This window comes from Hydractinia symbiolongicarpus, chromosome 5, assembly GCF_029227915.1.
Source record: "Hydractinia symbiolongicarpus strain clone_291-10 chromosome 5, HSymV2.1, whole genome shotgun sequence".
Taxonomy (NCBI): Eukaryota; Metazoa; Cnidaria; class Hydrozoa; order Anthoathecata; family Hydractiniidae; genus Hydractinia; species Hydractinia symbiolongicarpus.
The window spans coordinates 16,841,310-16,858,281 of NC_079879.1; the positions used below are offsets into that span (position 1 = coordinate 16,841,310).

The 16,972-nt window shown below is 32.0% G+C and overlaps 1 protein-coding gene across 4 annotated transcripts in view; it reads right to left on the bottom strand.

Annotated features, from left to right (window-relative positions):
* Positions 1 to 16,972, bottom strand: part of LOC130645009 (uncharacterized) — a 54,047-nt gene that overhangs the window by 24,265 nt on the left and 12,810 nt on the right. For all 4 annotated transcript variants that reach the window (XM_057450843.1, XM_057450841.1, XM_057450842.1 and 1 more), the window contains 2 exons: positions 384 to 628; positions 7 to 185 (listed from right to left, as the gene is read on the bottom strand). In XM_057450843.1, coding sequence (XP_057306826.1) covers positions 7 to 185; positions 384 to 628 — 424 coding nt within the window. The remainder of the gene's footprint in view (positions 1 to 6; positions 186 to 383; positions 629 to 16,972) is intronic.

Consider the following 16,972-nt stretch of genomic DNA (forward strand, 5'->3'; position numbering starts at 1 on the left):
GCTTACTTTTGATACTTTCGCTGCAATACATGGCTCGATGTCCGCCAATGATTACCCAAGGTGTCAATGAACGGTTGACATTCCTAAGGTCGTTTTCTAGCCACTTGTACTGACGAGAACCAGGAGAATAATCATGCTCTGTGCTCATCATGATAAAATGAACTAAGCCGAAATCGTAGCTGTACCTTTAAATTCAATTTACACACTTTAAAAAATGTGCAAATTATACAAACCTTTTATTTACTTACCCTAAAATGGACAAGTAACGTTAGAATGCAGACGGAACCCATTATGTTTTTTGGCTTAGAATGCACATAAAATACATATAAATAACACAGAAAGAAAGAGAAACAAAAACAACCAAAGAAAATGACAAGAAATACCACCAAACAGCATTCCCATTGTCGGGCATGTGAAATCGTTTGTACATTGGCACTCCACATTCACCACCAGAATCATCTCCTCCATTGAACCAAGAAGGTCTGAACCCACCCTCACCAGGTGCATGGCTTGGGTCCTTTACTCCACCTGATGTATGATCCTGCTCGTGATTTCCAAGGCCGACCATGTAAGGTACTAGTGTTGCATAAGGTTCGATAAGATAAAACCACTGTTCCCATATATACGCCTGAGAAAGGTAATTAAAAATAAACGACTTAGTAAATTAATATTTAGTATTTACTATGTAAAACCAACCTTGAATAAATGAAATAAATAAAAAATGAATAAACTATGCCAATTTAACTAATTTTAATTAAACACGAAATATGATATTTTTATACGTGATAGAGGATAAAAATTTAGCTGTGTTTTAGCTGTGTTCTACCCCAATAACTTTTCTTGTATTGGGTTTTAAGTCATAAAACTTATGATACAAATGATGTATGTCACGTGACATTTAAAAATCATGCTTCAAATGATGAGTGTCAGCAATATTATTTGCTAATGTCAACTTTTTTATGAATTTTTGCCTTGGTTTAGCTTCATAAAATATTTTTGCTTCTGCTTTAAAGGAGAACTAACGAATGATAACAAGTTGTGCTTAAAATGTTCATCATAATGTGAATATGAACTGTGTTAAATCTTCTCTTATAATACAGAGACTGTGTCCGTCTGTCTGTGGCAGAAAAGGTGGATGTGTTTATTTTCCTTTGATGTAGCTAAATGTTAAATATCTCTTATAATAACACAGAGAGTGTGTCCGTCTGTCTGTGATAGGCAAAGTGGATGTGGTCATTTTCTTTTGATCTAGCCAATTGGGTAAGTTTTCCAAACCTGGGTCCCCGAATCCGTTTCGAAATGGACAGGTTGATGACATCATCAAAAAACCTTCAAACGTCAATATCTCTGCAACCGTTTGTCAAAGATACATGATCCTATACATTTTCTTGATCGGCGTTTCAAGATCTATATGATAAAGGCAACAGGTATACAAATTTCTAAAAAAATATTTTTAGTACTTTTGGAGGAACTTTGAACATAGAAACTGTAAGTAAATTATAATTATATATAGCTTAGCATTTATAATCTGTTGTTATCCAAATATATATTCTCAAGATTGTTAGAAAAAACTTCAGTAAAGATCACAAATATTATAAAATCTATATATATATATATATATATATATATATATATATATATATATATATATATATATATATATATATATATATATGTATATATATATATATATATATATATATATGTATATGTATATATATATATATATATGTATATGTATATATATATATATATATGTATATATATATATATATATGTATATATATATATATATGTATATATATATATATATATATATATATATATATATATATATATATATATATATATATATATATATATATATATATATATATATATATATATATATATATATATATATACATATATATATATATATATATATATATATATATATACATATACATATATATATATATATATATATATATATACATATACATATATATATATATATATACATATATATATATATATATATACATATATATATACGAAGTAATTTTAACACAAATTACAACAGAGTGCTCAATGTGTAACAGAGCAGTTACATTATTTTTATGTTTTGTTTTCAAGAAAAAACTACATTAATTTTGCTACTTAAAGTTTCATGCTTCTTAGCAATCTTCAGGCAAATGATACAAATTATACAAGTTGGTACTAACTAAAGTATAAACCTTTTAATTACGTGATAAAACGTAATAAAACAAATAAATACAAATAAATACATTGTTCGTTACAGTTCATTTCAACCATTTCAAAGTAAATTTGTTGCGATGGCGACATTTGTTGATAAGTTCTGTTCTTTTATTTAACAGTCCCTTCGGTTCAGCTCGTACAATTGCTATTTTTTCTGTTAGGCACAAGTCACACGTGCGCGCTCCTGTCTTATACGGCATTGCACGTTTTTCAATACTCCATAAGATTTCAAAGTCTGTTCCGTCGTCTTTTAATCTCCAAATTAATTTCGACAATTCGGTTTCGTTTCTGTATTTCTCGTGTCGAAAGGACTTTTTGTGGTTGTTAAACCTTTCTTTAAATTCGCCTTCGCATAATCCGTAGTAAAATTCCTTTTTGTCTACGTATTTGACTTCCGCTTTGTAGATGATGCATGCAGCTAAACAGTCACCATTCAGTGGACACTGGGACTTATCCCGGCAATTGCAAGGTCGTTGTTTTTGCCTTTCTTCAGAAGTGAGAACTTTTTTATTATGTCCCTTTATGATGTTTCGGATGTTTGTGCTACATGAATAGCTCAACTTGAGGGTGTTTTTGTTGAAGATTTTATAATATTTGTGATCTTTACTGAAGTTTTTTCTAACAATCTTGAGAAATGATCGTCCAATGTCTGTTTTAACGTTTTTACTGAACGGCGGGTTGAACCAAATTATCTTCCTTTGGCGATTAGGGCGTTGTTTGGGTCTACTCGCGTATGTCATTGTGCTTTTAAATCCGCTGGCGGAGAGTGAAGCTTCGTATAAAGGCTTTGCGTCATCAAATGCTTTTCTGTTACATGATGTCGCAATTAATCTTTCATAAAACATTAAAATATGTCTATATGAACAGTTAGGCTAAAAAGTGTAAAAAGTCAGAACAGTCAACCTTCCGATTTTACTGGATCTTATGAACAAGTTAGCTTCATTTTTAATTGTATATATATTTGTATCTTATAATATTTCTCATTTTAGAAATTGTGGTACCTAATTTGTTTTATTTAGTTTTAATCAGGATATAATGCCAATGAGTTCGGGACTAATGACAGTAGTAATACTGTCCGTGGTTTTAGGCTGTTTAATAATTTAGGTAGATTTGTGTTGCAACAACGTGACAATAATCAAGGTTTGGTAGATTCCATCTTGAGGCAAAGACCACAATTTCCCAAAATTTTGAACTGCCATAGGACATACAGAAAAAATGTAACGTTTATCTGATGATGATGATGTTGCCTTCGCTAGACGTAGGCAACACGCTCAATATGTTGCCTCTTTACGTCGATTGGAATCGACTGATCAGGCCAATAATAGGCTGCATAATGATACTGTTAGACAGGTGGCTAGGCGTAATGCAGAATAAGCTCAGCAAACTCGCAACATACAATTTATTCAACGGCTCATTATTGCTAATCAAACAAACCTGCGTGTTGATAGTTATGAAGGTTTAGCTGACTATTTAAATGCACAAGCTGAAGAACGAGGCCTTCAACCAGGTCATATTGTTGTGCTACCTTCACCTTTTAAGGAAGTCCACGTGCCATGGCTCAGAACTCAAGATGCTACGGCTGTCATTGGCAAGTTTACCTGATTTTACATTAAATTTTACATGGAATCCAAAATGGTGCGAGATTACAGGACATTCGTTTGCAAGCCAAAATGCACATCGGCCTGATTAAGTTTCTCAGGTTTTTAACTTGAAAATAAATGAACTTCTAAAAGATGTTACAGAAAGGGGAGTTCTAGGTAGGACCTTAGGATATGTGTATACGTCATACAATTTCAAAAAGAGATTTGCCTCATTGTCATTTGCTACTTCAATTAGATTCCCATTGATAAACTTAGGGATGCAGATGACATAGACAGAGTTATTTCAACCGAAATTCTTAATCAACAGGAACAACCCGAGTTGTTTAAATTGTACGATCGTGCATGATTCATGGATCATGTGGCTATCTGAATCCTAATTCTAGGTTTGGTGTTGCACAAAAAACTTCTCAAAAATTTTTTTAGCGTCTACCGTTGCTGATGTTGATGGATATCCATCATATAGACGTCGTAATAATGGAATACATATCAATGTCAATAATGCTGATGTATATAATTAATGGGAAGTTCCCTATGATCCATGGCTCTCCAAGAAATATAATGCACATATAAACTTGCTTTCATGTCTGTTAAATACCTTTATAAATATATTTATAAAGTTCATGATTGTGCCAACATTGAGATCAATGAACATATTGATCACGATAAGGTACAAACGTTTTTAGACACTAGGTATGTCAGTGCACCAGACGCAGTGTGGCGTCTTTTTGAATTTAAAATGCATCAGCAATCTCATGTCGCCCATAGACTTCCAGTGCACTTGCCTAATAACCATATTGTTTATTTTCAACAAGGCCAGGCTGAAGAAGCTGTGAACAGAGCTGTAAATCAAGCCAAAAAATTAACAGCTTGGTTTGTGCTAAATGGAGGGAATCACAATGCTCGCCAATACTTGTATCCAGACAATACTCTTCATTTCGTTTTTAATAATGCCAGGAAAGTTTGGACACCCCAGCAAAATTTTAATCCTAAAATTGTCTCCAGAATGTATAGTGCGAGTCCTCACGCAGGTGCGCTTTTTTATTTACGTATGCTATTATTTTATATGCGTGGTGTAAAATCTTATGAAGATTTAAGAACTGTGGATGGTAATGTTGCTGAAACATTTCATGAACCTGTTGTTTGCGTGGACTCCTGCAAGATGATACTAAATGGAACAACACTTTGCAGAAAGCTGTCAACTTTCAGATGCCTTGGCAATTGAGACAACTGTTTGAAATAATACTTATCCACTGTGATCTTTATATTTTGTGGACAAGATACAAGGGTTCTATGTGTGAGGATTATCTTCGCTGAATGAATGAGGATCAGTCTGGAGTACAGGGTGCTTCAAGATATTTATTCCATACTTAGACAATTTGGTAAATTTCTGATTTTAATTTTCCAAATTTAGATGAAATACCTCCAGCTGACAACATTGTTGTAGCTATAGAGGCTGAACGAGCTTCTCAACTGAGGGCTCAACTTACTGAAGAACAGACAGCCCTGGGTGATGCAGTTATAGAGGCTGTTGTCAATGTTGCTAACAGTACGGCCCTAAATAACCGTTTGCTTTATTTAAAAGGTACTGGTAACAGTGGTAAAACCTTTACTTATGATTACCTTATTTCTAAACTTTCAGGTAGAGGCTTTCAAGTTGGAACTGCTGCATTAACTGGTATAGCAGCAACTCTTTTAAAAAACGATATCACCATACATAAACTATTTCGGTTATCAGTTCCTATTTTAGAAAACTGTGCATGCAGCATAACTCCAGTGTCTGCTTATGCTGCAGAGCTACGAAAAAAAAGTCTCTTTCTACTTGATGAATCTTCCATGATTCCTAAGCATGCTTTCCATAATAGTTCGTCTGCTTAAAGACATTTGCATTAACGAACTTCCATTAGGAGGTAAAGTTGCTCTTTTAGGTGGTGATATTCCACAGTTATTGCCTGTTGTCAGAAAAGGAAGACCAATTGAGATTGCTGATATGTGCTTAAAAAACAGAACTTAAATTAACTCACAACAGGATAACAAGATTTTGCTGCCATTCTGCAACTTGGGAAAGGTGTTTTGATTCTGCAACTTGGGAAAGGTGTTTTACCTGTCCGGGAACAACCACCATTCTAAGGTGCAATTGAGGTGCCATCTAATTTTGCAACAAATTCAATGTATTTTTGATACTTTATTTAGGGATTTTTGCCTAGAAAATATGGCATTATCTGTAATACTAACACCTACATATGATGATTCACTTATCATTAGTAATCAGGTGTTGGTGTTGTTGCCAGGTGAAATTTTTTTTTTATTTCAGTGCAGATGTTGTGTGTGATGACGAGAAGGAACAGAATTAACATCCGGTAAAATTTTTAAATAGAATTACACCCTCAGCTATGGCTCTCATTGTCTTAAATTCTTAAATTAAAATGTGGTGCTATTGTTATAAACATAAATAAAGGCTTATGTAATGGTAATGTAATGGCTCCAAATGTGGTTTAAAGCCAAATTCTGAATTGAGAATATTTTTCTTACGATTTGGAGCAAAGTATGTATATTACATTTTAAAGCACATTTTAATTGTCTACATTTGGATGTTATGTACAACCTTGGTAACGTGGACGCTATAGGTGTGTCGTGGTATTGTGCACTATTTTTGCGTCTGCCAGTCCTACTGTACAGGACACGAGAAGAGATGTATTAGTGGTTTTTAATTACAATGGCATGTCAACACAGTATAAACATTCTCTTGAAGTGTCTGATTGTATTTCTTCTTCACTTTGTCCCATTTTTTGTAATATTATCTGTATATGCTTTTCTAACACTTGCGTTTTTTCTTTTTAGGTGAAGCACAAAGTCCCATGGCTTGTCTTCCAGTAGCGTGCTTTGTTACCTGAATTATTTCTATCCTAAAAAAAATAATTCACAAACTAAAAGCCAGGGCAGTGGCATGTCAAAGCTGGTTTACCTGGAAATGGGAAAAAATATATATTGAATAGATAGACATGCCACTATAAAAAAAATACAAAATTTACTTTGATACAAGTTTCTTAGTATGTTCTGTATTATATCAAAAATTTAACCCTGCTCTCACTTATTCTATTTCTAATTATTTCCTAAATAGTCAATAGTCACAAAATTGAGTTGTGTTGTATGTATTTCTCAGTTCTTCATTTTTTCCCACATATTTTTTGATTAATAAATTTTAGTCTTTTTTTAATAAATATAGTATATATAATATATATTATTTCATATTTAGATTAGGTCAATGAAGATATTTTATTGAAAGAGAGTATGTAGCTTTAGTTTCTACAAAAATACTACATTTATTTAATACTACCTTTACATTAACATTAATTGATTATTTCTATAGAAAAAGAATTGTTATACCTGATTTTGCGTTATGCTTTTTTGGCTAAGCTGTCTGTTTCAATTTTAGTTTCACATGATGATCAGGGGAGAAGTGAAACCAGTCTTGATAGTGAGTGTATAATTTTTCTCACAAAATCAATTTCTCATTTCTTACATGTTAAATTTTATTGGCCGTTTACGTTTCTTAAGTTGCTTTATTTTGTTCAGATTCAAATAGAGTTTTTTTTATTTAACCTTTTATGTTATTATTTTTAAATCCGGCTGCTGGACCTACTGGTGACGTTAAGTTTTTAATTTTTTAAAAGTACAATATAAATAACAGTATTATGTAACTAATATTTTAGATGGTTGAGGATGAAATGATAAACAGGCTATAGTCTGTCGTTTACAATGCCAATTAATTATACCTCTCCTGGTTAAGCGCACAAGATTTAATATATATATATACTGTATCACAAAAAACAGGCTCTACTTGAGCTTGCATTTTAAATATTTTATTCATAGCATAACTAATACAAAATGAGCTTTTGGTGCTTGTTTTACAGAGGAATAAATTAAACAGGCTGGCAAAATTGTAGACCCCCTCTGTTTTGTCACTGAGCAGCAACCTCAATAATAATATGTGTATTTTATTTAAACTGGTAGCCGAATTGCCATTTTGTGTGGAGGACGCCTGAAAAAGGATGACAAGGAGATAATATCATGGGCGAAAATTTAAAAATATCTGTGATAGTCAACCCTTGTTTCATTGGTTGAAGGCTAGTACAATAGAACACCCTTTCAGACATGCTCTGCAGAAAATTTCTACAAATCTGAGCAATTTCAGACTAATTTCATTGTGATGTGGTGTTGTATATATTCCCAAGATCTTTTGTGCAAATCGACAGGCAAAATAAACATGCGATAAGCCGTAGACCAACCAGCCTATTACAAACTTTAATTTTGAGTGAAGGCATCTTTTGATCTTGAAATTAAAATCTAGTTTTTGCATGCAGATTAATTTACAACATATATACATCAGTGAAAAAATGGTACTAGCCTAACAATTTTGTTAACCATTAACTTTCTTCCTGACTGTTAACTTTCTTTTTCTATACAGTCTGCCTTTTATTATCTGTCGATAAGTGTGGAAATCCTGTCAAAACGTAAACATTGAGACTCGTTTATACCACTAGGATAAAATATTTTATTCTGTTGCTGTACAGCCAACATAATAAATTGTGATGTGTAGAAAGACATAAGCAGAGTATCATGGCTAAGATTTGCAGGATTACTATTACAAGATCTAATGCCTCCTCCTTACTACTTTGTGGCTAGCTTCAGTTTAATAAAAGATAACACAAGAAATATTAACGATGGCTAGCACAAAATGCACTCATACCAAACTAAATGGAAAAGCACAAAATAGCTAGCTGTCTGTCTATTGCTATCTACTGACACTTACTACGTTAGCTGGCCTGCTATGTACGTTAGTTACAGCCAAAATAATAAAAAAGATTTTACTAAGATTTCGATGGATGTGATTGTATTTTTATTAGCATATAAAGTATAGAAAACATACAAAGTATTTACAACATAAAGATCAGAGAGATCTTTTCGGAACCTGAGTTATGTAACTTTTAAAATGGCAGATTAAACATTAATTTTACTAACCGCGTCTGAGATACGCATATCTTCACCTAAATCCCTTAAAGGTCTCATGAGAAAGCAAAACTAAAGCGATCAAAGGGACGATTTTATACTACAGTATAATTCAATAGCAACTTTTAACATAATTTTGCAAGGCCTTGTCCGGGACCTGGTTCTCATAAATCGCAACAAAAAACTTACTGTACACACAAAGAAAAATAAATCAAAAAACTCACAACACAACTTCAGCTCATCTGAACGCTCAGTCACCAAATTATTGGGCTCATAAGCAGAGAATTAAGAGGCCTGGAACGAGCAAAAGAGTGTCATTTTGGAAAAAAAAATTATGATAAGCAATTTTTATGTTTGTTTGAAGAGAACTTTCTATTTAAATGCCGTCCCATTCGAAAGTACGTATTTGAGCAAATCATGCTGCTTATTTTCTGTCATGTGGTTCCTAACAGTTGCGAGAGAAATGTAAAACTAATGTAAAGAAAATAAAAAAACTCAGTGCATTCGGGTGGTGAAAAATATCATCTTTACAAAAGTCACACACAGACACACGGAAGCTCCGTCATTGCCTATTGTCCTCCCTAACAAAAGTCAATCATAGAATGTTGAATTAAAAACTTCGATTATTTCTATCTCATATCCAAAAAATTCTAACCTCGCAATTTGCAACACATGAATTGTATGACAACTAAATTGGTTATCTGTCTAATGCATACCATACTTTTTCATAGACGTTTACGCAAAATATGTTAAACATGGTTTTATTCAAACAAGAGCAAGACTTATATTCCTTGCCTATTTGATTGGAAGGTCTGAGAATTCCATTTCTGTCCGAAGTAGTCGAATCAGGTGATTCAAAAGCAATAACTGCACCACTGGCTTCAATCATGCTATTGCAAAAACAATCATTACCAGATGAACAAGAAACTCAATCAATTAAGCGTGAAAGGTTGAAACAACATAATGAAATGTTTAGTAATGAAATGTGAAATATTTGTAGATCAATTATCGCCACGAACAATGAAAGCTGCTAAAATGCCAGGAGTATCTTTGTGGTTGAGTGTGTTACTTTTAGATGAATTTGGTTTTACTTTGAATAAAAGCAAATTCAGAGATGCAATTAATTTACATTACGGACAACCACTAAAAGGTTGAACTGCCACCTGCCCCTGTGGTTAGAATTATAAAGTAACATTAATTGTAAAAAGGGTGGATTCTTTACTATATGCCACAACTTTATGCATTTGAAAGCAACCCTATTATCAAAAGTCCACAACGATGTAGAAACTAAATCTGTATTAATGTGCATAAGAGGTTCTCATAGCTATAGTAAACCAAAGTATATCGTAGATTTTGATATTGTTTATGATTTTTTCTAGGATTGAGTTTTAAGTTAGCTCATTGTAGCATAGTGTTGGGGTTATCACATGTGATGTCCTACTTTCATGTTATGTTTTCTTTTGAGTCTTTTTTTAACTTTTTTTCCATTCAGAGTGGCTCACTTTACATTATTTTTTTCCTTATGTCTGAATTCACAGTTTTTGAGTGTAGTGTTTTTACCCAGCCTTTATAAACTATATATACATTAAATAGTTTTTAGAATCTTCTAACTTATTTATTTATTCATTATCATTGTAAAACAATTGTTTTAATGCTGAAATATATTTAATGATTTCTGCTTGGGCTAATTTTTTACAATATGATTCTGCACACCAATGTACTAGAGTATGCTCCTGAGTTGGAAAATTTAAAAACTAATAACCTGGAAAATGATCTAGGTGATAGCAATGATGAAAATGTAGTGGTGCAGGAGGAACGTGAAATTGAATGTTTTTGTCAGATTTACCTAATTATAATAATCACTCTAGTAGTGATAATTATATTGACCCTGTCGTCTCAGTGATACTATTGTTAGTATCACTGAGACGACACTGGAGCAGTGGACGGCACTGGAGCAGTCAAAGAAGACAATTTTCACTTCAGGAACTTTCTGAAATGCCATCATGGGTCAATACACAGAATATTTTTGCGAATCTTAATACTCTGTCATTTGTTCCAGTAAACAAGGAAGAAAATATAAGCATGTTAAACTTGCAACTATGGAAACCTGTTTATTTAATTTCTACTCATGCTCAGTTTAGGACCTCTACACAACTTCTAATTTTGAATGCTGGAAATGCAGGGAGTGGAAAAAGTTGTCTCGCAGACAAATTGAGATATATTGGAATGAATTGGTATTGCCGCTTATAATTAAGGTGGCAGTGGCCCTTTTAAAAATCGAAAAAAAATTTTTTACATAATTAGTTATAAAAGGTTATTTTCAGACTATACATCCATATTTTTTCTGTTATAACACACTTGTCACGATTTTATAGCTAAAATACTATTATCTTTCACCAAAAATATTCAGCCTCAACAATTCCTCTCTAAATTAATCTGCCGATTATAGTTTTACGCGCTTGCAAAATTGTACAGAAAGAAATAACGTAATTATTAAAGAGAAACGTTAATAACAATAACAATAAAGATAACGCATTATGTAGAAATTTAAGACGATGTTTGGTGAACCATGCAACCATGATACGGTGTGCGGGAACAATGCAGCCACAATACGGTGTGCGGAAATTATATTTTTCGGAATATTTTTCTTTTAACAGCGTTCGATGCACCAGGGGATGCTAACAAAAAAAATGAACAAAAAAACTCCGCACACCGTTTTGAAAGGGTTAACCCAAGGTTCATTTAAAAACAGAAGCTGATAAAATATAACGAGATTGTAAAAAGCTAGAGCTCGTATAAGCCAATTTTTTTCTTGTTTATGATACATTTCTAAATAGAAATTTCTGCTGACTCAGCAATTTTGGTGTTAAGTTAAAATCATTTTATTATGTATAAAGGCCTATATTTTTAGGAAATAGTAAAAAAAGGTATAAATAAAACACTGAGTAAATAATTCAGCTATTTGGATGGCTAAAAAAGTGTTACTGCCACCTTAAATGGAAAACTTTGCACTATATATTTGTTGAAGTTGCCAATTAGAGGAAAACGGAATCATTAATAAAATGGCGCTTCTGTGTCACAAATTCAAGACCTGTTCACCGGAAGTAATATCTTATCATTGACAAATATTCAGTTATCAGTCAAAAGGAATTTGCTTGGTTTACCAGAAGATGTAAACAACCTACTGGTATAAATGGAAAAGTGATTCGGAGGTATTAACATTATTTTGGTAGGATATTTAGGACAACTGCCACCTGTTATCAGTAAAGTTCTTTATCATGATATCTATTGAGTGAACTTGAATGTGATGGCTACTTTTTATATTCTCAGTTTTAAGTTGTAGTAGAGCTAACTGAAATTGAAAGAGTATCAGGTAATGATCCTTCTAAGAAAAGATTGTGACTTGTTGACAAATGTAAGAAATGGCCATGTGAAATTCAATGATTGGCAGTTACTGTTGTCATGTATAACAGTGAATTGTAGTACGGTTTTATTTTCCAGTACACTAAGATTGTCCTATGGCACAAAAAGGATGTTAAAGACAATGCCAATCAATTAAAAGAAATTGGTAATCATATTGCCAGGTTTAAAGCTGTTCACAGTATACCAGGTGCATAAAAAACTATTTGCTGATGATATGGGTGGTCTCAGCCTTTTTTGTTTTTGTCTGTTGGTGCAAGGATCATGTTAACTAGAAATCTTTGGGCAAACGTAGGTTTATGTAATGGAGCTCTAGGAACTGTTCATTTAGATCAGGTATATTTCCCAGTTGCTGTGATTGTTCAGTGGTTGTTCAGTTTGATTCCTATTCTAGGCCAAATTTATTTGTCTGAAACAAATAAATCAAAATTGAAAAGACCTGTTAAAACTAGTTTGTAACATTAAAATGGCCAGAGTCTTCTTTCCTTTATTAAATACTTATTTCTACTTTTCTTATTTTCGCTACAAAATGTTTATTATGTTATTTATTCCATACTAGGTCAGATGGTGAATATATGTTCCATCACCAATAATCCCACAAAATCCCATCACACCACCAAAAGAACGCTCCAATGCAGATGATGGTAAATTCGTACTAGTAATCACCAAATTTTTAACAGAAAAATAATATTTGGATTTATTTTTGTGTGGATTAATTTCTGCGAGTTTTGCCATTTTAGGCGAAATTTGCGAAAATAAATCCAAGAAGACCTTGGATTGATAATTCACAAAAAAACATAGAATAAACAATTTCCTTATTCGATTACAATTATTTCTTCCTTGTTTGTCTCTGGGATATTTCGAAACATAGCCCTTATATCCTTGTTTTGTTTCTCATTTTACGACTCGAATAAAAAATATTCAATCTTTTTTATTGGAATTCACAAAAATACATCTACACATTTTTTTTGTGAATCACGACTCGCAAAATTAAACCCATGCAAAACGCTAGCAAAATTGAGCTCACAAAAATCAAACCATGCAAAAAAAAAATCGAAATAAGTATTCTATTTATAAAGCAACAGCTGTACAAGACAATTTTTTATAATAATAATGTTGAAAATATTCCAATGTTGTGAAGTGTGATTAGTCTGTTAATACTGCTGTCACTGTACCTTGAGGGAAGAAATTTTGGTCCAAAGAAATTATTTTCGAATTTTTGCCCTTATCTACAAATTAAATTCAGCAAAAGGAAATAAAATAGCATATTTAATTTTTGCATCACAAAATTAAGGTAGATAAACAGCAAAATGTGTTAATTGCATAACTCCTTAATTTCCTGTAATTCTATAGTATAACTGTTGACTTAAATCTTTACAAAGCGATCATAATACTTATTCTAACAAAGTAAATATAAAAATAAATAAACAACAAGGAAGCAAAATTTAAAATTCTTTTTTCGATCTTTATATGTAATCTTTTCTCTCCATAAAAATAAATATAATGATTATTACAGATCGTGTAAGAATGGTGTTCGGAGCATTCTTTCTGTTTTTATAATTTTATTATGCATTTTCATTTTTTCAATCTGATCTCTATAATAATACGGAGCTTCTGTCTGTCTGTCACTTTTAAAAGGCAATAACTTTTACCACCCGAATGACGAGTTTTTTGTTTTGTTTGCATTTCGCATATAAACCACGTGATAGAAAATAAGAGTATTTTAAAAAAGCATATTAAAAAGGTAAAAGTAGAAGTAGAAAGGATAAGTTAGAAGCTATTGGAAGTAGAAGTTGAAGGAAAGAGTTTGAAGTGGGTTATAATTCAGAGAAAGTAATTTAATATTTTTTAAGGCGTTCAGTTTTTATGTACGCTAAAGCTATGTGTTACGTTTTTATGTCACACACTGTGAATTGTCAAGCAGACTTGCATTCCCATAAAAAGCATCTTCTCAAATTGTTAAAGTTTTAAAAGCTGGCTAGGATATTTACATTTTTTGCATAATTAATGTGTCCTCTTGTGCGTAACTGTTTTTCATAAAATTCAAAATGCTACACTATAAGCTGTTAACTACTAAATAAATTTGCTGGCCAAAAGAAAAACTCTGGTTTGGTGAACTTATCTTATAATTGTTACAGTCATATTCTGTTGTATCAGATAAGTTATAATCTTAATATATATAGTCATAGCCACTATCTCTATAAATGTGCTTAACTATAAGCATAAATAGTTAGCTGTCTCCCCAGTTTAACTATATTTAACTGGCTGTCTTAGCTAACTTATAAATAGCATAAATTATAGATGTAGCTAACAAACCACAAAAAGTCACTAAAATTTTTAGGATTAGTATGCAAACATTTTTATACTCATAAATATATTCTCTCACATTTTCTGTAAACTTTCATGGAAGAGGGCTACATGCCACATCATGTTTATGTGTGTGTGTTAAGTGTGCTTTTTTTATTATTTAGTTTTTGACATTTCTTGTAAATGTGATCCTGCATGCAAAATACCACTATGATTGGTTTTTTGTAAATTCTTAAAGTGTTATTTACATTTTGAGGGGAAAATTTATGTATTTTATGTTTTGGGTTAAAGTTTTGCAGGAGAGAGTGGTATGTATGGTTGTCCATTTATGCTTGTGTTGCGAACTGCTGTTTTTTTAATTTTGTGTAAACTGTTGTGAGAATGGACATATAGTGCAATATACTAAAAAAGAGGTTTTTATAGAAATATACTTCACTGGAAGCTGTTGTGTAAGCTGATGTTTCTTATATTTTGTGTATTTAATGTTTTGTTGGGGAGAACTGCATATGTGATGTTAGTTTTCCACGGTTTTACGTTTTGTTTTTATTGAGAATTTTACAATATTTTAATCTGAAATGTCAAAAACCAGACTTCTGTACCTTATTGTCACAATTTTTTATTGGCATAAAATAATGTGGCTTGACAAAGTTAAATTGATTTTGTGGAATTAATATTTAGTGATGGTCAAAAATTACCATGACTGTAACTGTTTTTTGTTTTTTACATTTTATGTTCAACTTTTGTAAGGGAGGGCCATATGCAAATATATAATAGTAAAAAAATAAAAATATTAAACGCCTTTTAAGTTGTATTTTTTATATTTTGTATTAAATCTAATGGCCGAGGATTGTATCCAATATACTGAAATGAGATTTTATGAGCAAAGACAATAATATAAGATGCTGAAAGAACTGATTTTTGTTGATTTGGATTTCTCCTCAGAAACCATTCTGTTTTATATTTTGTGTAAACTCTTGTGAGGAAGGACTTTAAAATAAAGATCTTTTTGATTTAAAATTTACTTCTTGCTCACCGCATTTTTTGACATTTCCGTTTAAAATGATCATCAAACCCAAAAACAATTAATTTTTTGTTGTTGACTGGTTGATTTTTACATTGTAATTTTTTGTAGGAAAGGATGGTATGCAACCAATAGATATTTTTGTAAAAGCTTTTAGGAGAAAGACAATATTTAAAATGCGTAAAGAACTTATTTTTATTGATTTGTGTTAACTCTTGTAGGTCCTTTTTGATATTTTAGATAAAATTTTTTTAAATAAATCACTTATAAAATGTACATATTTGAGATGCGTTGTTTCTAAAACTTGTTACAAGCTCGTGAGCTTGTATTTAAACGCAAATGTGTCCCACAAGAATGGAAATTTTTGCCTCTCTGAGCACCGAAACGGGAGTAGTCGTGTGTTCGAATCTCATCTTGGTAATTATTTTTACTTTTTTTTTTTGCTGTTATATAAGATAAGTGTTCAAAATCATTTTTTAACTAACTGGCAAAGTAAAAGTGTCTCCATCAAGGTTTACAAAGGTGAATGTAAGCAGACTTAGGGTCTCCCAAATGCCTGGAAAGTAGTCTGCAAAATTTCCACAACATTACGTAAGAGAGAAACGAAGACAACCATCAACTTTCTGCATTCCTCTTCTGGGCTTCAAATTCGAGGAGTTTTCCGTTCAAAAAGATATCACAAATCAATTTTGAAAAAATAACTGCATAGTGCGTAACAACTATTATAGCCTATCTGAATAGCATAATATGTCGTTTCTAACTTCGTAACAGAAATCACAATCTGATTGACAGCTTTTTGAAAACTTTATTCGCGAGGTTGTTTACGTATATCATACGTCTTGTTATTATTTGTTTTGTCACTGTCAGTGTTGTAACTGTCGGTGTTGTAACTGTCGGTGTTGTAACTGTCGGTTTTGTGAGTATTGGTGTTCCCGCATTGAGCGCAAGTAGGCCTCAGACTTTACGAAGGAACACTTGGTTCTCCTTCTTAGTGTTTTGTTATATGTTTTATGTATTCACTTCGCCTTTGTTTATTGTATGCAACGTTTTTCTTGTGTTTTGTCTCTTGGGTATAGTGTATTTGTCGTAATTTGTGTGTGTAAGTTTCTTGTTTGTTAGTGTGAAGTATCTGTGCCGTGTGTGTGCTAATTGTAAAGGTGAGGTATTGGGATTTTTACTCGCTACCGCTAAGTTGCCGTAACAATTGGTGTTGTGAGTGTCGATGTTGAGACTGTTGTTGGTGTAACTTTCTATATCAACTAGATTTTACACCTTCAAAGCTGTTCTTTTGTTTAAGATTTGTGTGAAGGGTTTAATGCGATTTGATATTTGACATTTTGTGATTTTTTGTTAAATTAGAAATAACACCTTGCAA